Source organism: Hippopotamus amphibius, chromosome 8, assembly GCF_030028045.1.
Source record: "Hippopotamus amphibius kiboko isolate mHipAmp2 chromosome 8, mHipAmp2.hap2, whole genome shotgun sequence".
NCBI classification, from domain to species: Eukaryota; Metazoa; Chordata; class Mammalia; order Artiodactyla; family Hippopotamidae; genus Hippopotamus; species Hippopotamus amphibius.
The window spans coordinates 40,261,794-40,285,911 of NC_080193.1; the positions used below are offsets into that span (position 1 = coordinate 40,261,794).

General features: G+C 37.6%; 1 protein-coding gene across 1 annotated transcript; it reads left to right on the plus strand.

Moving 5' to 3' along the window:
* Positions 1–8,648: 8,648 nt before the first annotated feature.
* LOC130859600 (L-lactate dehydrogenase A chain-like) lies at positions 8,649–9,809 on the plus strand. Its single transcript, XM_057747173.1, is given in 2 exon segments — positions 8,649–9,652; positions 9,654–9,809. Coding segments are annotated over 2 exon segments (996 nt in total). The 5' UTR covers positions 8,649–8,732; the 3' UTR covers positions 9,730–9,809.
* The last annotated feature ends 14,309 nt before the right edge of the window (positions 9,810–24,118 follow it).

The window sequence follows — 24,118 nt, forward strand, 5'->3', positions numbered from 1 at the left end:
TTCGGTAAGCTTGATATTTTGGAATACAAACTTTATTTACATCATGTTTATTATAATCATCTCTTTCTTGGGGAAAATGAAAGAAAAAATTTACATTAAATCTTTTGAAGTAATGCATAACTTTTCTGTTCATAAATTGAACATAGACAGGAAATGAAAGCCTCATTTGCATAATATGGTCAAATTACATTATCCAGTCTTTTCCCTTGCAAATCTTCCACAAATTGTAGAGCTGCCTGACAAGGTAAAATCGAAAATGAATTTCCACATTAGTTATAATCGCCAGAGAAGCAAAATGGAGTTACCAAAAATCCATATTTTGTGAATTTCAAATGGTATGTCTACAAGAATATTCTTAACAATAAATTTCATTAAAAAATAACCCTCCTTGTTAAGTGTGTACTTAGACTTTAAAGATACACATTTGATTCTTCCTTTTTCCCATTTCAGGAATCCCATCTTATCTTTTAACTCCCTTATCACCCATGATTCTTTCTCCATTCCTCAATCAGATAAACCATCTGCACTCACCTTTTAGTTTGTTTGTTTGTTTTGTTTTTTATTATTTTATTTATTTATTTGGCTGCCTTGGGTCTTTGTTGCTGTGCGCGCGCTTTCTCTGGTTGCAGTGAGTGGGGATTTTGTGTTGTATGTGTTTCTCATTGTGGTGGCTTCTCTTGTTGCAGAGCACAGGTTCTAGGTGCATGGGCTTCCGTAGTTGTGGCATGTGGGCTCATTAGTTGTGGTACACAGGTGCACAGGCCTCTGTAGTTGTGGCATGCGGGCTTATTAGTTGTGGTACACAGGCTTAGTTGCTCTGCCGCATGTAGGATCTTCCTGGACCAGGACTCAAACCCACATCCCCTGCATTGGCAGGCAGATTCTTAACCACTGCGCCACCAGAGAAGTCCCCTGCACTCACCTTCTGATCTAGCCCTCTGTAGTAGATGGAATAATGGATCCCTAGAGATGTCCACAACCTAATCTGTAGAAAGAAACTTAGAAAAAAGGACTTGGCAGATACAATTATATTAAAGATCTTGATATGGGGAGATTATGCTGGATTATGGAAATTCACCCAATGAAATCACATGGGTCTTTATAAAAAGAGAACAGGTGGATCAGAGTCAAGGCAGTGTGACGGTGGAAGCTCAGGCTGAAGTGATGTGATGTGAAGATGAGGAAAGGGCTACAAGCCAAAGAATGTGAGTTGCCTCTAGAAGCTAGAAAAAGCATGGCCATAGGCTCTCCCCAGGAACCTCTAGGAAAGTGGAGCCGATGCCTTGATTTTAGCCTTGTAGCAAGACTCACTTTGGAATTTCAACCTTCAAAATAATCATTTGTATTTTTTTAAACCATTTAGTTTATGGTGATTTATTACAGCAGCAAGACAAAACTAATACTCTCTCCTCTCTCTTCCCATTCTTTATATATACCACATTTTTTTCAAAAAACAGCATAACAAAGTTCACGTGGAAGGCACTCTTTTACAGAAATCCCTCATCAAGGCTTAGAACATGTCTTATTTTTAGTATTCAAGGAAAGATTCATTTTTAAACATCATAGTATCAAGCAACACCTTAACACACAAAAAATTTAATATCTACTTATATAAATTTAAACAGCCCTAAATAAGTGGTGATAGGTTCATTTATTTTTTTTCTAGATCAAGAAACCTTTCCAAGCAACTATCAAATCACATGACTATTCTCTAAGAGTACTATTAAAATTAGGAAAAGTCCACACATTCTGACAACCCCCCAAATAAAACACAACATATAGCTTAGTTACTCAACCAAGAAAGTAACTGGTGAAAGCCAACAAGAGGAGCAGTACAGGGTCTTAGTCCAAAAGACAAGGATATTCTCTAAAGTATCAATAGATACAAAGTTTGCAAAGACTCTGAAGGAGAAAAAATCCAGAGTGGGCCAGGTGTAATTTTGAAGCTAGAGAACAGTTACATGACTCTGGTTAGATTTTGCAAATATATAAGATACAATCTTCTGGGCAGTTATGTGTATGTGTACCTAAGTATTGCCTTCCCTCTGTAAATATATATATATATTAATGAATAATGAATATATTTTTAATGAATAAAATATTTATTTATTTACTTATTTATTTTTTTAATTTTTTTTATTTATTGGCTGTGTTGGGTCTTTGTTGTTGTGTGCAGGCTTTCTCTAGTTGCAGGCAGTGGGGCTACTCTTCATTGTAGCACGTGGGCTTCTCATTGCGATGGCTTCTCTTTGTTGCAGAGCATGGGCTCTAGGTGCATGGGCTTCCATAGTTGTGGCACACAGGCTCAATAGTTGTGGTTCACAGGCTCTAGAGGCCAGGCTCCGTAGCTGTGGTGCATGGACTTAGTTGCTCCACAGCATATGGAATCTTCCTGGAGCAGGGATTGAACCTGTGTCCCCTGCATAGTCAGTTGGATTCTTAACTGCTGCACCACCAGGGAAGTCCATAAAATTTATTTTTAAAGAAGTTTTAGGTTTACAGAAAGTTGAACAAGTAGTATAGACAGTTCCCATATATGCTCTCTCACTCCTTTCCCCACTTTTTTCCCTTAATTATTAACATCTTGCTTGGTGTGGTGTATTTGTCACAGATGATGAATTATTATAGATACAATATTATTAAATGAAACCCATAGCTTATGTTAAGCTTTACTTTTTATTTTTGTGTGGTTCTATGTGTTTTGACAAAGGCATAATGTTGTATCCGCCACTATAGTATCATACAGTTTCACTGACCTAAAAACCTAGTTTATTTTTAAAATGTATACATATATTAATATTGTATTCTCTTCCCCTATTTTATAACTTCTTTGTTTGCTTTTTTGTAACAATTTTGTTTGACATACAAGTCCTTCTAAGATGTTACACTAGCTTGTCCTTCTCCTCTGATTTCTCAAACCTGAAGGCAAATGTTTATTCATTGCCATGGAGACAACTATTCTTCCTGCCTGCTATGTCTTTGCTAATGCACTTTTCCCAAATGGGATGACTCCTCACTTGTCTCCATTGTGCAAAGCATCTTAAAGTTTCTGTTCAAATTTCACCTGTTTTGACTAGTCTGTGCCACGTCAGACCTTGTTCTTCTGTGGATTCCTGAAGCAGGCACTGTCTCCATGCCAATTATACAGCAGATAACCTGGGATCACTCTGACCCCTCCTGTTACATTATCTGGTATTATTAGTTACCTTTCTATTGTGTCAATATGTGGAATCATCATGAAGGTGAGGATTCTTACCTTAATTTTTCATTAAGCCCAGCAGAGAGTCATCAGTAACTCAGTATCTTTGTATTGATCGGAAGTAATAACTAAAAGAAAATTATTTCTTTCTTCCTGAGTACTGCTTCTTGGTGCTGAGTGGTAGGATTCTCACTGAGGAAATATCTCATGTGCAGATTATTTTGTAATAATAATAATGATAATAATAATAATAATGCGGAGGAAAGAAATTTTCAGAGAAGACGCATAAACACGGAAATAGCACAAAGAAAGTTAGGACAGTTTGGTGGGAGACTTAATTTCACTGTGCAGACTCAATATTGAAGTTAATGGGACTCATATGAGCATCTGTGGTCAGTATGACCAGAAGAAGCAAAAGATGGTATTGAAGGGCCTTTTGACAGACCGTGGGGAGGATGTAAAACCCCAAATCTGCAGGTCCTGCTTTTTTATTGCCTCATTCTTTCTTCATTTGCTTGCTCGTACATTTCTGCCATCCACATTGCTTTTTTGTGTGTACTAGCTTAGCTGTCCTCTTCCCAAAGTCTGTGTGAGTGTTTGTGTGGCTGTGGTTGTGAACACAGAGCTCTCTTCAAAGAAACATATATCTTCTTGTTTCAGTAGCTGCTTTCAAAGTTAGATCTTCCTTTATAAAAAGATCCATGCAGAGATGCTTATCTCATTTCTAGACACAGCCAGAGCAATTACCTGCCAGTGATCTTCTCTTAGAGCAGGAGAGCAGAGGAACCCAGGACAGTGGGGTGGACATCTGTACATATCATTTCATCCCCCTTTGATTGAACACTCACTTTGGAGATGGTATAGGGAGAGAGGGGGAGGGGAGGGAAGGAAGAGGCGGAGGATGGCAATGAAAGTGTTAGCATGTATGGTATAGCTGCTGTGGCCCATTCCCTGTGCTCCTATATTTTACTCTCTGCTCAAAGCAGCCCTACCAGATTCCTTGTCTCCTTTTACAACAGTGGCTCCACAGAATGCATGCTTTCCTCAGATCACAAGTCAAGCAGGCTTCACACTCTAGTCTAACCTAATCCAAGGTTCATGTGCTTCCTCTCTGTTCTATGTTAAACACTATAGGAATAGAGTGAGAAAAGGGATGCTATTTAATAAGCCCAACGACTGGCAGCTAAAGCAGTGGACTCTCTACTGAAAACCATTTTTATGTGACCAAAGCCCATGCTGTTCCTATAAGGGGTTAATTATTGCAGGCTTTCCTTTTCATTTGAGAAAGTATTTTAAAAGTTAATGAAAATTACTTCCAAAGCACACCCTCTTATTTCCCTAATGAGTTATAGTCCTATGAAGGAAGAAAATTGAAAATAAAAAACAGAAACAAAACAAATAACAATTGGACCCCCAGTGCCAAAGATCATTAGCGGGTATTTTCATGAGATGTTTAAGAACCTGAGCACGAGGCTTCTACTGTTTGCTTTATTAACCTACGAAACTCGTGGGTATTTCACATCGTACCTGCTCCATTCAGGTTTTGAATCTAAATAGGAGAGGTTTGATGCTTGCATATTCTATTTTTTTTTTTTTTTTTTGGCCATCATCAATTGTCTTTTGGGCTAATATTAACAGTTTTCTTCAATTTCTGACTTAATCATAGTGCAAAATAGGACCATTTCTGTCATAGCAAACTACTGCCATCTGCTTATTCAGTAAAGAGGCTATTTTGAGTTTTCAATTTACTAGAGAGCTCAGAATATAACAGATGTTTCACATGTATTTGACTACAACTGTTCATGGAAACAGATCTGGTTACTGGAATCATTTATGTTATACCATAAGCTAGAATTAATGTGTCAGTTACTAATACATCATGTCACAAATAATCCCTGTAAGGAGTTTTTTTTTTTTTTTTTTTTGCCTCAGATGTTAGTAGGATCAATCACTATTTTTTTCCAATAAATATGTGTCTGTGGAATTTTTGACTGTGTGGCTGTCACTGTGTTAATCTTCATGGATTTTGTGCAGAAGAGCGTATCAAATTCTAGATGAGGATTCAAAATATGTAAATAGATAATTGAATACATGGTGAAAAGTGTTATCCTGGAGTTACACAGAATTCATGATCAGGTATCAGGCAAGCTTACTATCTGTCACTCTTCACAGATTTGGGTTACTAAAAGGAGAAAAGCACAGAATATTTATAGAATTGAGAGAGAGAGAGGGAGAGAGAGAGAGAGAGAGCATGAAGATCCTAGAAACCCCTTTTCAGAATCCCTTCGACTTCACTAAGGTAACCCAGAGTGAGGCTAATTAAGGAAGCTGAGGTTTCAATGGGTCTCCATAGCCTTTCCTCATCAACTCTCATAACTTAAGATAAATAAATGGGTTTATTGATCTTTATTACTATTGTTTGTCTTGGGGTGAGGCAGATCTTGTCTGCCTTTTTTTTTTACCCCAGGAGGAGTAGAACAACTTTTCTGACTCACAGAATTGGTAATGGAAACTTTGGTGTGCCTGTTCAGGCTTGTTTTCAAAGCTTTCTCTCCGCTCTGCCATGTTTCCAGGTGTTGCAGAAAATATAGCAACTAGTTGGTTCAGCGCTTACTGAATCCCCTCCTTCTGATGAATACATTATTCTATGCAGATGCTGGAACTATTCAGGCAGAACAGTAAGAGATCATTTAAGTTTGAATGTGATAATAAGCCTTCCTAGTACTAATACAGATAGTAGCAAAATAAAAGCCCACCATGATAACAATATCCAAAATATAGTGGATATGTACAATTTGACAAGCAAAACATGACTATAGAATAGATATTCTTGCTTTATAGATGAGGCAACAGGCACAGAACCATCAACCCTACTTGAAGCTGTGATTTGAAGCTAGGAGTCATGGTGAAGAAAACTCCATGGTTAACCATCATGCAATGCTCTACAAATATTTCCGTAGGTGCCTACCACATAGGCATTTTCACAATCCATAAGGCAGCTTGATTTTAAAAATATTCCCTTAAAAAAATAAAGATGTTCATCTGCATATAAATTGCCCCATTGTTTCCTCAAAATGTTTATTTCTGATGATAGGGTCATTCTAGATCTAGTTTTCTGCCTTTTCTCATTTTCTTTGCAAATCTGCACATCATTTGGTTAACAAATTAATCTCCTAAAAGACCCAAAATTTCTGAGAACAGAAAAGAATAGGATGACTTAGTCTGTGATCTCAAGTCATCTTAAAACCCTCTAGTCACATGTTTATAGGAAAGAGACAAGATGGTCCATATTAAATATTTCTAAAGTTAAAAAAAAAATCATATACTCTTTAGATGCTTGCACCAAGACAATTCAAGTCCTGTAACATAATCCAGACTCTTGAAGAAAATCTTTCCCCACCAGAAGTTCATTAAGAATAAGGGAAAGAAAGTTCAGCAAGAGAGAACTGTGGTGTGAACTCGGCTGAGGAAAGAGCTGCATTACAATGTGGTTCAGGTCTGTTAGAGTTTATTATTTGGAGTATTCCTTTGTCTTCCTGATGTATGATTAATGCCTTGTAAATAAGGGCTCAAAATATACCAGGTTACATTAATTTTTACCAGCCTGCCCTGCCCCAGGGAGCTGTACTTGTAAGAAAAAGGATAAAATCAGTATACTTCTTGTGTCATTTTGGTGTAAGTCAAGCCTCACTCTACAGGCAGAGGGAGAATTTTGAATTACAGCTGTGAGTGGATATGTTTGTTTTATTCTGTTTTAAACTACTTAAATCTCAGCTAAGCTAATCATTATACTTCATTTTGGGTTACATGGGAGAACTTGGCAAATACTGTCTCCTGATCTTACGCTGGACTTTAATATGCCCTCATTACATATTTTATTTGTTTCTCAAACTTGCCCATTTGAGAAGATAATTCACTTTCCGTTGGTTGCCTTTTAGCTCCCTGTTGATTTTCCGTTTACTCTCTATCTGGTTCTATATGTTAATTTACTATTTCTGCCATGCTCTTAGGTTACATTTGCATCAGCTGAACCCTAGTAAATGCAAGTTTAGTCATTTTTATCACATAAAGCAGGGCTTGGACTTTTTCATGGTTTAGTTCAAAATACATATAGTACTGTATAATTTTCTGATGATTCTTGATTTATATTGAACCATGGGACTATTGAAAGTGAACAATCATTTTTAGGAAAATATTAACTTGATATTGGGAAGGGGTGTGTGTATGTGTGGGTGTGGTTGTGCGTGCGCGCACACACATGTCTGTTGTAGACTTGCAGACATACATACAACATCTAAATATTTTAGAGGGGGAAATTATGATTGAAAGAGACTGAGTAAGGTTTTCATCAAACACCTTGCTTGGAAGCCATAGGTGTATCTTTCCAAGTCAATACATCATATTCCTATTCAATAGATCCTTTCATTTTGGTACTTTCAGTCTGGGCAGAGTTGCTGAAGCCAGTCTATGTCATAGCTGGAAAGCATGTCGCCAAAGCATAGAAAGCATCTGAAGGTATTAAAACAGAGGTAGATAATCTCCCTCCACCAAGCATATTTGATTTAGATGAGGCAAGTACCTAAGGTTTAAAATTGTGGGGTGTCAGTCAGTTCTAGAGCCCAGAGGCTAATGAACCTGAAAGTTTTGGCTATCAAGAAGCTGTCTTTAAGGAGCTAGTGTGACGTAGTGTCGATAGCAATAAATTAAGACATATTTCTTTGAGGCAGGCAGAGGAGGATTATTTATTTATTATGGGCATCAACATCGATGACTATAACAATAACTGCATCTGTTGTGCTTTGTCCATGCCAGCCACTGTTTCAAAGGTTTTGTGCATATCAACTCATAGAATGTTCACAGCAGTCTGAAAAGGTAGATACTGTTGTCCTCACTTTACAGTTGAGGAAACATGGAGAGTTTAAGTGATTTATCTAAAATCAAACAGCTATTATGTATGTATGTATGTATGTATGTATGTATGTATGTATGTATGTATTTCCCGGGCCTTCACTCAATCACTGTGCTCTGCTATCTCTTGGGTCATGTTCACCCAGATTATGGATTGAAGCAGAGCACCTCCTAAAGGTTTCAACCCCTCACTTAATGCAGAATATCAGAAATAGTATAATAAGATTTGTGACCCCCACCCTCTAGATTGAAAATATCATGTGTTTTCTACATAATTGTTTGCAACTCACATTAAGGGTGTTGAGTGTCCTCTATCAATGTCCAGGCCAGACACCCGAGACTCACAGTATATTTACTGGAATGTTCATTTCTTCACCTGGTCTAGACAGTCCTCTATCCTGCTTTCTGCTCACACCAAAATGCCAAGGATGAAAGGTTCTTCCACTGGGTCTTAAAAAGCCATCAGATTGTTTTGTAACCAAAAGTGGAGTTCAGCTGCTCATTGCTCAAAAACCAATAAAGAAGTATCCGAGCAGCTGCCGCCAAGTCCGGATCTAACGCTGCGCTCCGCCGATCCCCGCCCGCCCGACGTGCACTCCCGATTCCTTTAGGTTCTAAGTCCAATATGGCAACTCTCAAAGATCATCTGATTCAGAATCTTCTTAAGGAAGAACATGTCCCCCAGAATAAGATTACAGTGGTTGGGGTTGGTGCTGTTGGCATGGCCTGTGCCATCAGTATCTTAATGAAGGACTTGGCAGATGCAATTGCTCTTGTTGATGTCATGGAGGACAAACTGAAGGGAGAGATGATGGATCTCCAACACGGCAGCCTTTTCCTTAGAACACCAAAAATTGTCTCAGGCAAAGACTATAATGTGACGGCAAACTCCAGGCTGGTTATTGTCACAGCCGGGGCATGTCAGCAAGAGGGAGAAAGCCGTCTTAATTTGGTCCAGGGTAACGTGAACATCTTTAAATTCATCATTCCTAATATTGTAAAATACAGCCCAAACTGCAAGTTGCTTGTTGTTTCCAATCCAGTGTATATCTTGACCTATGTGGCTTGGAAGATAAGTGGCTTTCCCCAAAACTGTGTTATTGGAAGTGGTTGCAATCTGGATTCAGCCCAGTTCTGTTACCTCATGGGGGAAAGGCTGGGAGTTCACTCATTAAGCTGTCATGGGTGGATCCCTGGGGAGCATGGAGACTCTAGTGTTCCTGTATGGAGTGGAGTGAATGTTGCTGGTGTCTCCCTGAAGACTCTGCACCCCGAATTAGGCACTGATGCAGATAAGGAACACTGGAAAGCGGTTCACAAACAGGTGGTTGACAGTGCTTATGAGGTGATCAAACTGAAAGGCTACAAATCCTGGGCCATTGGACTATCTATGGCAGATTTGGCAGAAAGTATAATGAAGAATCTTAGGCGGGTGCATCCGATTTCCACCATGATTAAGGGTCTCTATGGAATAAAAGAGGATGTCTTCCTTAGTGTTCCTTGCATCTTGGGACAGAATGGAATCTCAGATGTTGTGAAAGTGACTGACTCCTGAGGAAGAGGCCTGTTTGAAGAAGAGTGCAGATACACTTTGGGGGATCCAGAAAGAGCTGCAGTTTTAAAGTCTAAAATACCACTTCACTGTCTAGGCTGCAACAGGATTTTAGTTGGAGGTTGTGCATATTGACCTTTATATCTGATCTGTGACTAAAGCAGTAATGTTAAGACAGCCTAGGAAGAATTCAATTTCCTAATGTTAGGAATAGGAATGGTTCATAAAACGCTGCAGCTGTATCCTGATGCTGGATGGCACTTATCTTGTGTGGTACTAAACTGGTTTGTGTAAAATAGTTCTGCTTCCTCAAGAGGCACCACTGCAGATGCTGCAATTGCCCTTCAAATCAGATATGTATTTAACTCTGTGTTATGTAACTTCTGGTTCCTTTAGCCAAGATGCCTAGTGCACCTTTTTTTTCTCCAATTAATCACATCCTGGGATTCAATGTATAAATCCAGTATTGCTTGTCTTGTGCATAACTGTTCTAAAGAATCTTATGTACTATATGTACCAGAATAGGGTACATTGCCATGTAATGTAAAAAGGAAAAATCTACATAAATAATGCAGCCAACTCTCTAAGTGTTATACCAACTAAAACAATAAATAAAACTTGAACTTGTGAAAAAAACACAATGAAGAGGCAAGGTTGGTGGAAAGGAAAGTGTGCTTTATTTTGGGTGCTGGCAACTAGTGGGTGGTGGGAGGTGGGTGGACTCTTGTGCAAAGGCCGACTCTCCGTCACTGATAATCAGGGGGCAAGAGCTTTTATAGATGAAGGGAGGGGGCTATACGCAGAAACAGCACAATCAGCTCTGATAGTCACCTTGAAATTGGTCATGGGGTGTCTGACCAGCATCATCTTGATTGTGTTACGTACAGTTCATCTTCAGTTCCAGGATCAGTTTGTTCCCATTTCTTTGAGGCCAGTTCTCAGGATTGTGGCGGCTGATGTCGTGGCTACAGTCTGGTCATCCTGTAGTTAACGTCTTCCACCTGGTGGGGGTTTCAGTATCTATAAGACAGCTCACAGAATATGGCTCAGAATATTATCTATAGCCCTTAAGGAGGAACTAAAAGTCCTTGACTTTGCTTAATGACTAAATTATTATTATTTAGTCTTGCTGGACTGTTTTCCTTTGTTTCTGCATTTTCTCGTTTCTCTGATTAAACTTATTCTTTGGCTAAAGTTTCTTCACAGGCAAAAAGTCAAGTGGAGGATATGAAGGGGAGCGGGAAAACCACAGGGTGCTACTCCATTTCACTTTCACTTGGTAACCCCAAATGCGGCTGCAAAATATTGTGGTTTTCTTGCCCTAAGCCACGTCACCTACTAATTTATTTAAGCTTTCAAAACCTTAGTTTCCTCACATGTGCAATGGCAAGAATAAAAATGATGCCTTCTTCCTGTGGCTTTGTGGTGATGAATGGATTTATCACATGTAAAGTATTTTGCATCCCTAATAACAGATGCGAGTTATTAGAGTGGGTACTGATACACTTCTTCTGTCACCCTATGCAGGGGCGATGGGAAGGAATTCAGATTGGAAAGGTCCTGTTCTAATTAGAGTCTGAGCTAAAAATAAATCCTCCATTGACGGGCTCCATGAGTCCCCATTCTGCTCCATTCCACTGCTTGCCACCAGCAGAAGCTGAGGGACAGAGTGGCTCCTGTGCTCTTCAGACTATAGTAGTTTTTGACTGAAGAAAAAAAAAAAAAAACAACAACATGAGAATTGTGATGTGAGAAGTTTTACATGAGAAGTTTTATTTGGGGCAAAATGAGGACTATAGCCTGGGAGACAGCATCTCAGATAGCTCTGAGGAACTGCTCCAAAGAGGTAGGGAGTATGAAATAAAGTTCACACTTCATGTCAAGACAAGAAAAATTTAAATATGAAAATTCTTCTCTGCCCTTTGGCCTCCCCTCTCCTCACACTGTGCATCGTGTATCTGCATTAAGCATTGACCAAGCCTCCCTCACCAGGAAGAATACATACCCAACCATAAACAGCAACATTCTCCTAGCAGCGAGAAGACAGCTCCTTAAAAGACAGCATTTCTCCATGATCTTGTAAAGGGTCACATGTTCCACCATGATGGCACTTAAATCTGGATTGTATAAACTGTTAATAATACATCACTTAATGTACAGCCCCCTGTCTCAAAAAACATATAAATTGCATCTTGGTTTTTTTTTTTTTAGAACTTTTATTGAGATATAATTGACATACAATAAACTGCATATACTTAAAGTGTACAATCTGATTTTTTTTCTTATTAGTAATGTATGTATGGCAATCCCAACCCCCAATTCATCCCACTCCAACACCCCGCCCCCTGCTTTCCCCCCTGGTGTCCATATGTTTGTTCTCTACATCTGTGTCTAAACTGTGTCTTGACTTGTGATAGGTGGAACAGTTCTCAGAGCTTTCTTATATGCTCTTCCTGAGTTATAATCCTCAAATTTGGCTTGAATAAAATTTTCCAATTCTTTCTTAGAACTACTGATTAATTTTTCATCAACAGGGAAGGTCAGTATTACGTATGATCTTAGTGAAAGGGGTATGTGCAGTCAAGCACACATTTCAACAGACACTGGTCACGAGAAGCCAATGTCACCATTAATGATTTTAGTGTTTTTCAAGATACAAGGAGATACAAGAAAATGGGCTCATAAAATCTTCTTCTGAAAATATACAACTATCTGAAGGCTTGTTCTGCTAGTTTTTCCCAGAGCATAGGGTGCCTCATTCCTGATCTCATCCTGAACTCCTTTTGAAACAGGAGGGAAGGGAGCAAGGGACACCCTTTAAAAGAATGACACAGCCATAGGACTTGACAAAAACTGGTTAGAAACAACTAGGTCCAAGATGGTGGGAGATTCGAGTTCCCCTGGACCTTGAGTCTCATTATACACTCATTGTAATACATTAACATCTAAATGACACACCCACCAGCAACAGGACAGTTCTGAGGCCAATCTTAAAAGGCCAAAAAGTGGGCAGCGATCCAATTCTTGGAAATCTCCACCCCTTCCCCCAAATAATTGGAATAATCCTCCCCCTTATTAGCCTATGAAATTACCCAGCCCATTAAAAACTAACCACACCATATTTCGAGGACTCTCACCTTCTGAGATGGCCCACACTCTGTCTGTGGGGTGTTTCTCTCTAAATAAATCCACTTCTTATCTGTCACTATGTCTTTCACTGGATTATTTCTGCAATGAGACATCGAGACTCTCAAATTCACCAGGAACACTTTCAAGGGGTTTGAAGGTCAGTGGTCATATGAGCTTGTTATTTAATCCTTGTAGAGGCAGATGGGAAGTGCCACTTTTTAGTTGGTAGATGTTATATCCAATAGTTCCAAACTCAAAGGAACATAGAGAAAGGCTATGAGGAATTAAGGGCATGAGATCTTGGTTCTCTTTATCTGGCTAATTCTGAAGAGTGTCAGCAATGTAATTTATAATGAGAGTTCATTACTGCTAAAAGGGAGCAAGTTTCTCTACCCCCAAAGATGCCACTTTGGTATGAGGATTGTTTTGAGCAAAAGGCAATAGAAAACCCACTCCTTTCAGGAAAAGCTCTTTACCTCCCCTTCGGTTGCCTATATTTACATTGGGAAGGGGCTATTACCAGAGATGTGTTATTACCTAAGAAACTTATCTGCCTAACATAGCAACTTTTGTTTTCTAAACAACTCCTCTGACTTCCCATAGAAGACTTCCTCCCCTTTGTATCCCCAGGGTCCTCCCCTTTGCTTCACTCAGGGCATTATATAAGCTTCAGTTCATTGACTGTACTTATGGGGCTCCCATATATGCATAATTTTGGTTTTTTTTTCCTCCTGTTAATCATCCTATATCGCTTTAAATATTAAACTGGCCAAAGAACCAGAAGGGAAGAAGGATAACATATTTTTTGCCGCTTCACTGTGTCCAATGAAAATTGGCACTTGCCATGTGCCTCTACAAAGATTAAGTCACAAGCTGCTGTGACTGTTGACCTCAACACCCCCTGAAAGGAGTTCAGGGCAGAGATCAGGAATGAGGCACTCTGTCCTGGGAAAAACTGGCAGAACAAGCCTTCAGATAGTTAGATATTTTCAGGAGAAGATTTTATGAGCCAAATTCTTGCATCTCCTTGTATCTTGAAAAGCACTAAAATCATTAATGGTGACATCTGCTCCTGGTGACTGGTAGCAAAATGTGGCTTCTGCAAAAATGTGTGCTTAATTGCACATACTCCCCTTCACCTAAATCACTTATATACTGACCTCCCCTTTACCACTTCAGAGCAGTTTCTCAGAGCTATCTGAAATGCTGTCTTCTGTGCTATAGTTCTCATTTCCCCCCAAATAAAACATAACTTGCAATGCTCACATTATGCTTTTTTTTTTTTTTTTCTTTCAGTTGACACATCAGCCAAGGAGAATGGGAGAAAAGGAAATTGTTTTTTCCAACTTCCAGGTATCTCAAAATGGAGATGGGAAAAATAAGATATTTGTCTATTATTTTTAAGCAAGCCATTTAGGAAATATTTTTTCTGGAAGTGTTCACAAATCTTAATTTTTATTCATTCAAAGTCCTCTATTGTAAAATACTTTCACCACCATTTCCAATTAATTTATATCACCACCCTCCCTCACAAACTTGTGAACCCACTTCTTTCCTTTGGCACTAAGTATGTGTGTTTAAGGGTTATTCTCGAAGGGTTTCATTTTTATAAGCAGTTTATGTCTCAGCCCTCAGTTGACATCTGTTCTCCTAGCTAACTGATGTGGGACTGGTCACATGGAAATGTCTGGTTTCCGAGTAGTTGCCAACTGTTAATATAAGCAGCTTATCCTAGGGGCCCACCTTTATTCCACATAAGCTTTGCTAGTTAGGACGCACTCTTAAGCCTAATGCCTCCTGCAAGTTTGTGTTAGGAGGACCATGCCATTCCAAGGTGTGACTTTAGATCCCTCCTAACCTCCATCAGTCCCCAGATGCTATCCCAAGTTTATATACTATTTAAAAGGTTATGTTTTCTATGCAATGTAGTTTCAAGAAGAACTAGAAAATAAGACTGCTTCTATGAGTCAAACTTGTTAAGTCAAAGCTTGATGGATATAAATATGGTGTCCTCTACCTTCATCCTTTCAAAACCAGGGGCAGTTATTTAAGCCTACTCATGAAACTGACACTTCCTAGAATGCATCATCAGAGGAGGGCATGATCTTTAATAGAACCTAGACTAGGAGAACCCCTAGATACAAAAATTAACTTTGGGGCACCAGTTACTAAAATGGAGGATTGGAAAATCAGAATCCAGAATCTATTGTATATAGAATGGATAAACAACAAGGTCCTACTGTATTGCATAGGAAACTATATTCAATATCCTATGATTAACCATAACGGAAAAGAATATTAAAAAAAGAATGTATACATATATATAACTGAATTACTTTGCTGTACAGCAGAAATTAACACAACATTGTAAATCAACTATATTTCAATTAAAAACAACAACAACAAAAAAAGATATACAGAGACTCCAGAAGGTATCTGTGTTTTCAAGATCTTGAGACACAGTCCCTAGAAAAGATTCACTTCATCTCTCTATAGCAAGAGTGAATATTCCTCCAAACTATTCACTCTCTTTTGCCAAATTTCCCGAGAATGTCAAGCAGTTTTCCTATTACCAAATTGGCTTTAGGGGTATCTTACATTTAGTGGGGCAAAGGATGCTTGGAGAGGGTGAACCAATAAAGCACTAACTGGAAATAATATATCTGTCCAACATTTCTAAAGGAGTATTTCGGTTAAAATCATAAGACCCTCATGTAAACCCAGTTGTCAAGAACTTGTTGGCAAACCTGACCTTTTCTAAATGTGTCATATGTGTCATGTTTTGTAGACCTCAAACTAAGTATTTCCATCTAAGAACTGCTGCCCTGAGAGACCCAGAGCAAGTCAGCTTCAACTCTTAAGCTGTCCCTATAACATGTACAGGGTATGATTTCAGAGCCACCAGGAAATTCCTGCTGCTCAAAAAATATTTCACCACTACCTGTCATAATGACTGAAATTTTACCATGATAAGTTGCAATTTGGCACAATCAACTCTTGTCAAGATTATTGACAAGGTAAATTGTGACATGCCTTGTTCAGCTCAGGCTGAAAGCTGTCTCATAAGTAGTGTTCAGTGTGTACTTTGTCTCAATTTGGTAAAGTTCAATGGTGATTACCATTTTGGTGAAGCACAGCTGGTTTTGTGTACAAAATGATTTATGGTCCTAAACAGACCAGAATGATTGTCTAAATAGACCACTGCTGGTCCTAAAAGGAAGCTTGAAATGGACTAAAATTATCATCTTACCTCAAGCCCTTGATGATCACAGTTTAAAGATTAAGACTTGGCAATTATTTTTTTTTTCATAACTTTGAGATATAATCTACATACAATAAATTGCATATATTTAAAGTGTACAATTTGATATTTTTTTCTTATTAGTAATGTATAAATGGAAATCCCAATCTCCCAATTCATCCCACCCCAACACCCCCTGCTTTCCCCACTTGGTGTATATATGTTTGTTCTCTACATCTGTATCTCTATTTCTGCCTTGCACACCAGTTGATCTGTACCATTTTTCTATATTCCACATATATGCATTAATATACGATATTTGTTTTTCTCTTTCTGACTTACTTCACTCTGTATGACCGTCTCTAGGTCCATCCAAAGACATGGCAATTATTAAAGCACTGTGTTTATTGGACACTTTAGTGACCATGCAGCACTCTTTGTGGAAGGACTAACGTTTATTAAAAAAACAAACAAAAAAAAACCCACTAACTCTGTGCCATCAACTATGCTAACATCTCTGTTTATGCATCTCATTTAAACATTATCACAACCCTGTAGGGTAAATTATATATTCATTTTAGCAATGGAGAGACTGGGGCTTAGAGGAGTCAAGGATTGATTATGAAGTCACACTTAGGACTACATGACATCTAAGCCACCACAAATTATCTCATTTAGGACCGAATACACACTTTGGCCACTGCATGTACTATTTAGGAGAGAATCAAAGTTCTTTTAACTTCTGTACTAAGCAAATTTTAATTTTTGGATCCTTGTACTGTTTGGAAGGAGTAAAGAAAATTAGCTGATTTTTTTCTCCATAGAGAAAGAGATTGATGTTTATGCATAGGTACTAATTGTAATGTTTTGAGTTTATCAAACTTAACAAAATAACAGTATGTCACCTAGGAAGATTACAATATAAAGTACAAAGTGAACTGATAAAGACTCAAAATTCCTGGTGTCGTCTTTCTTTTACTAATTTCTTTTATTCATCTATCTTTTATTCGGTTAGTCATTGTAGTTGGGATAAGAGCGAATCAGGTCAAAATCTATTTAGTGGCATTTTTCCAAAGCAAGGGCTAGTTTACATTGCACCCTCCCCACTTTAATAACTGTCCTTTGTGGAGTCAAAGGTGTGTGAGAGCAGAGGTGTAGGGACTAGAAAGTTTGGGATGGGAGCAGAGGCTGAGAGGTCAATTTCCTCTTTATTTAAAATATATACATTTCACTTAAAAATAAATTATATTGGCATCCTATCTTATAACTTACGTAGTTGCCTCCATGCACTTTTTTATATGTTTATTTTATTTTTTTTAATTTTATTTGCAATTGGAGTATAGTTGATTAACAATTTGTGATAGTTTCAGGTGTACAGCAAAGTGATTCGGTTCTACATATACATGTATCTATTCTTCTTCTAATTCTTTTCCTATTTAGGTTGTTGCATAATATTGAGCAGAGTTCCCTGTGTTGTACAGTAGGTCCTAGTTGGTTATCCATTTTAAATATAGCAGTGTGTGCTCATGTTTAGATTCAGGTTTAATATTTTTGGCAAGAATAGCCTCCAAGCACTTTCGGTAGTCAGGTTGCAATACTTGAATTTTTCCCTCTTGGAAAATGATGGAAGGTGTTAAGATATGAACCCCACATCCTGTAACATATTTCTAGTTTATTTCCAAATCTGCCAAATACACTTGCATGTAAGAGAGAAGCTATGGGTGTTAGCAGGACTATGATCTATAATCATGAAAACATTGCCCAGTTAAATAATTAAGAAATAGTCCTAAACCTCAAGAATTGAACACAGACCAGGAAGACACCCAGAAGCTAACCTTAATTTTGACTGGAGCAGCAATTATTTGCTGCCACCAGCAATAAGCATAAGACATTTGTGGTTTTATCTATTTAAATATTTACATCTATATCCATTTCTATCTACCAAGTCAAAAATTATTCATACCCCAATAGAATTTCTACAGTCAGGGTGCAGATAATTTTTGACTCAACCTCATATCTATCATCTATCTATCTATCATCTATCTATCATCTATCATCTATTTATCATCATCTATCTAGGAACTGCATAATAATCTTTGTTCCATGTTTCTCATAGTTCACATTATTTGATTCTCTATACGACAGTTCTCTATCAGTGACATTTATGATGAAACACCAAACATTCAAGGAAACCTCAGAATGGATACTCTCTCTGGAGACAACTTTATGTTCTCTGTGTATTCAAAGTCTTCCTTAATCCAGAGCTGGTCCACCTGCTCAGCTCCATCTTCCAGTTGGAAACATCTATTGGTGGAGGCTGTTCTCCTCTCCATCTTTTTCCTACTTCACACTTACTCCTCCCTCTATGGTTTGCTTATATCTTCTCCTGGAGCAAAAATAACCTCTCTCCACCTATCTTGGGCTTATCTATCCTTTACCACTCATCACAGATCCTATTCCTTCTAGAACATGACTTGGGTACATAGTTAAATTTTACTTTTCTGAATTTCTAAAGCTTCCTAGTTCAGATATGGGCATGTAAATACTACCACAATAGAAGCCATACTAATGTCACTGGTCAGGATGGAGGTAGATGGCAAGGCTCATGATCACAGTAATGTATGAATATGCCCTGTGAAATGTGGCATCCATTCTGGGAGGAAGCCTTTCCTAGACAACTGAATGCAGGGTCTTGGCTTCTTTTGTTCTAACATCACATACCTTAATAATTGTATTTGCATTTACATGTTTCATATATGTAAATGTACTGTCTTAGACCACAAGCTACTTTAGGAAAGGGGCAGGTAGTTTTTGTTAAACAATACTCTCAGTGTCTGAATCATAGTGTAAATAAATCATGACTTGCAGAATAATGAAATTAATGGGTTGATGACTCTTTCAAAGGTACAAAGCATAACATAATCAAACTGATATTTTTAGTATGTGGAAGACATAAGATAAACAATTAATAAATTTAGTTAATAATGCCTATTAATATATTAATATTTAATTTTTACTTAGATTATTAGCAGTGCAAAGATAGGTCAATACATGTTGAAGTTCAAGCAGATATATCTTCCGCCTCTGACCACCTTTGCCTTTAATTGCCTTTAATTCACATATTTCCCTTGTTTGGGGGTTTATTAGAAACATAATTGTAACTACAGAGAGAAACCATGAAATTTTATAAGGTAAATAACATAGGAATTTTTCACTAAACAACCATTCTCCTATTAGCAGGTCAGTTATCTTTGTGTCTCAACTTCTGGTTTTGTATAACTATCATAAACAACCATTTATTGCTTTGTGCACAAATATTGGTCACTAAAACTGGGAAACCAGCTGGACAAATAAAAATAAAGATACCATGAAATTTCCAGAAGGGAGATGCAGTGTAAACTTAATACCCTTTATCCACCCTATTCCAAGATGCTACACTCACCCTATTAGCATCTCCAACTAACGAGGTCCAGACCAGCTGTTGGACACACATCATTTTTCTTCTTGGAGGCGGGAGACATGGGTCCAATGTGTCCCATTAAATTAGGCTTTGAAGCAGGTTCAGTGGCAGTAATAACAACAAGAACTTATCAATCAGAGGCTACCATCGGCAATTCCAGAAACATTTGATATTTTTCTCTTGGAATTCAGAAATACACGTGGCAAAGTATGCCAGAACTCTTGCCAGTGCCCCACAGATACTTATATAAAACTGAACTCAAATTCCAATGCCTACTCTTTGCTACCCCCAGAGTTCTACTTAGCAGTGTGTTATTTACTGTCATGTTAACCTGCTAGAGGTGTTTTACTTTACGGCAGTATAGCCAATATCCTTCGTGATCATTTGCTCTTTTCTCCCACAGATATAAGTCACATTTTCTTTCTGACCACCCTGCACACTCTGACTTGATGTTCACAGTGCCTTCGCTTCAAGCTGCCAGTGAAGTGAATGCAATAGCTTGTATCAGCAGTGCTTTGAATAGGCAACCCACAAACCCTAGTAAGATGGATTTGTTGCAGTAGAGTGTGTTTATATGTTGTAGATAAACAAGAAGACCAAATGGAGTTGAGAGACTGAAAGTTGAATCATATTTCTTCATTCTAACCAAAACAAGACAAAGCAAAACCAAAAACCAACCAAACAAAAAACCCTCTATAAATCTCCTGTCTTGTTATGATGCTTTTGTGTAGACAGCCTTTTGACTCAATGCCTGAAAGCACTGAAGTTCAATGGTGATGCTACATTAGGCAGGAATCTCTATACTTTGCCAATTTGTAAGTTAATATATAAACGGTGCATTGTCTCAAGAATCTGAATTTCCAGTCTTTAAAATTCAGAATTTTCCTTGTCTTATTTAATTTAACTCTGCTTTCATCTTTTTCTTAACTCCAATAATTCTTTCTTTCACTCATCAGCTTGCCTGAGTCTCAATTAAGTATATTTTCTTACACTCAACCATTTAGTGTTACATTGTTGATGTAATTCTGTGTTTCTTTTTCTTCTAATTGTGCCAGACTGTGTCCTCCTATAGGGCAGTTATCCCAAGAATTGAACAGATAGTTGTATGCCCTATATTTGGTAAATATTTGTTGCACCACAACAAAAACTTCATAAATCTTTCACACCATTATAAATGGCAACCTATTTCAATTTTTCATCTGATCCTTCTTTTGTCTCACTCTAATTAAGTTTATGCCAGAAATAGTCCTTTTTAAAGTCACCTCCTGTATGAAAACTAAACTCCTTCCATTTGCTTCTATTTCCTTATGTCATTTAAATCCAAACCCTATTTTTTTTTACCATAAGAAGGGGAGTAATGGATTAATGATTGGACTAATCTAATATTCAAGATTAAATTCAGGAATCACTTCTTGATGAGCAGGTGGCAAACTCATGTTTGAGAGGGAAATTAAAAATGGATTCATATGCAAATCTAGTATTGTGCATCTTTAGCTCCCTTAATGAAAGGTGGTATTGTTTTAATTAGGTTAATAATTTTGGATAAGTAGATTATCAATTAAAATAGTACAGCTCAAGGGAAAAAGTCATATCTTGAATAGACAAATTATCAAGATTGAAGGCTTCAACTGACTGCATTGTCACTCTCTCCACCCTGGGGTTAATTACCTTCGTCAACTAGCATGTCAGTCACGGCCATAATTTAACTTTTTGGTAAACGTTGATCCAGTCCAGATAGTGCTCTTCCTTCCCTGTTGCCTTCTCAGAAAACATTTATCAAAAAATACATAAAATACATAGAATATTGGAAATAGAAGGGAAATTGAAGTTTATTTAGTCCATAACTATTTATTCAACATTCATCCAATCTGTTCTTCAACATTATCCAGATTTGATTGTATTGCCTTGGCTCAAACTCACCCAGACATGGGAAGCTAACTTTATCAGGACATAGTATCCACGGTTGGACAGCTTCAAATAATTCTAAATTGCTTATACTGAGCTCAAGCCTGCCTTTCTTTCACTGATGCTATTCTACTTGCTAGAATCTAAACCAACAGCTTGGGATATATATTGGTTTTTAGCATATGATACTTCTTCTAACATACGCCTATGGTTATCATGCACTCCTTTAAAAGTTTAAGTTCAGAAGTGATCATAATATGCCAGATAAGTCTAGCTAATGCATATTCAATGGCAATGTTTCATAAAAATATTCATACAAATACAATTTATTTGCTCTTTTTGTCTGAATAATAAAAACTTCATCTGACTTAAAAGTGATCACCCTTTTAATTTTCTATACTCTTATTTTTTCTGTGTTTAACACCTCTGTGTATTTCTTGTAGAAAATATAGACAGGTACTTCACAGGATTAGATTTTTAAATTTTTTTCACCCAATGACTTCCAAATCTCATTTCTAACTCTCCGTAGATTTAGATTGTTGCCATGATCATTAGGGGTAGGGAGAGTGAGAGAAAGAATCTAATTTCCTCAACTTGGAAGGATTTCTCTAAAGTTCCTTAAAACATAGGACTCTTTGATACCATCAGAATGGTAAATATTTTGTGCAATAAGGACAATACATTTTATAAATAGTCTTTTTTGGTATGTTGACCAGTATTCTAAAATAATTTATCAGTCCATTTGCCATCTTATCCCAAGAAAATACAGAAATATTCAGAAAAAGAATAAGTGAGAATTCCAACAAAACAAATTGATAGCTGTCCGACCTTGGATGACAGTTTCCCCAAGGTTCAGCTTTTCTGTCATGTGGAAAGCAGTCTAATTTGTTACTGTTTTGTAAGAATAGCATTGTGGATGAAAAGAGGTAAATAAAGCATGTAAACCATATAATACAGGGTCTGCACAGACCATAGAACATATTAGCTTACTTTTACAATGTGGAAAGTTAAATTAGCAGGATATTTTATGTTAAATAGTTTGGTTTCTGACTAATTTAAGGAACAAGCATTTCAAAAATAATGTCTTACTTCACTTAAAATTCAGCTTATTTAGGACTTCCCTGGTGGTGCAGTGGTTAAGAATCCACCTGCCAATGCAGGGGACATGGGTTCAATCCCTGGTCCAGGAAGATGCCACATGCTGTGGAGCAACTAAGCCCATGTACTACAACTACAGAGCCTGAGCTCTAGAGCTGATGAGCCACAACTAGTGAACCCATGCATCACAACTACTGAAGCACATGTGCCTAGTGCCTGTGCTCCACAACCAGAGAAGCCACTGCAATGAAAAGCCTGCACACTGCAATAAAGAGTAGCCCCCATTGGCCACAAGTAGAGAAAGCCTGTGTGCAGCCAAAATAAAACAAAATAAAACAAAACAAAGCAAAACAGAACTCAGCTTATTCATTGTGAATTGTAACACATATGCAGAGAGAAGCAACTATGCAGGTTAGAGAACACTTAGATGACAAGATGTTTTGATGTAGTCATTTTGGTGCCTGTGTCTACTATAAGAATATTTTGGAAACTATATAAAAATTTTAGAACTTGAAGTACCAAATGGTATGAGCAACCAACATCCTCCATCATACTTCACTTCTTATTCTATCCCTGACTCACACCACATCTTTTGGTCCATTTTCAGGTTGCAGAGGGTAGGATCACTGTTATAGCAATGCCAAATGGTAGCACTGAATTGGATGTCCTGAAAGGTGATGTTAATTTGCCTCCGTGGAGGCACACACAGAAAGTGGAAATTCATCATCCTTCCTGCCAGAGCAAATGAAAACATAAATCAAGGTTTATCAGATGTCTCAGCCAGTTCCTGCTCCTGTCTCACATACCATGCTCAGGATGATACTATAGATTTCAAAATACTGCAGAGGAAGATTAAAACATTCACTGTTTTCAAAGGACATTTGAGATAATGAAAAGAGTAAGTATGGATCATCTTTAATAAGCTATTCTCTCAGGGAGCAAGGGTTAGCCTTTCAGGGGTGATCTGAATCAATAAAGGTAAATTTTGGAGTCCAGAGATCATATCTCTTGCCAAATGTATGAACTTCAGTATAATATAGTAAAGGGTGGCAAAATATGCCACTCTAAAATATGCTGCTAGATGCACATGGAACATTCTCCAGGATACATCACATCTTGGGTCACAAACCAAGCCTTGGCAAATTCAAGAAAATTGAAATCATATCAAGCATCTTTCCCGACCACAATACTAAGAGATTAGATATCAATTACAGGAAAATAAACTAAAAAAATACAAAAACACATGGAGGCTAAACAGTATGCTATTAAACAGCTAAGAAATCACTGAAGAAATCAAAGAGAAACTCAAAAAATACCTAGAAACAAATGACAGTGAAAACACAATGACCTCAAACCTATGAGATACAGCCAAAGCAGTTCTAAGAGGGAAGTTTATTGCAATACAATCCCACCTAAAGAAACAGGAGAAATCTCAAATAAACAACCTAACCCTACATCTAAAACAATTAGAGAAGGAAGAACAAAAAAACCCTCAAAGTGAGCAGAAGGAAAGAAATCATAAAGATCAGATCAGAAATAAACAAAAAAGAAATGAGGAAAAATAGCAAAGATCAATAAAACTAAAAGCTGCTTCTTTGAAAAGATAAACAAAGTTGATAAACCATT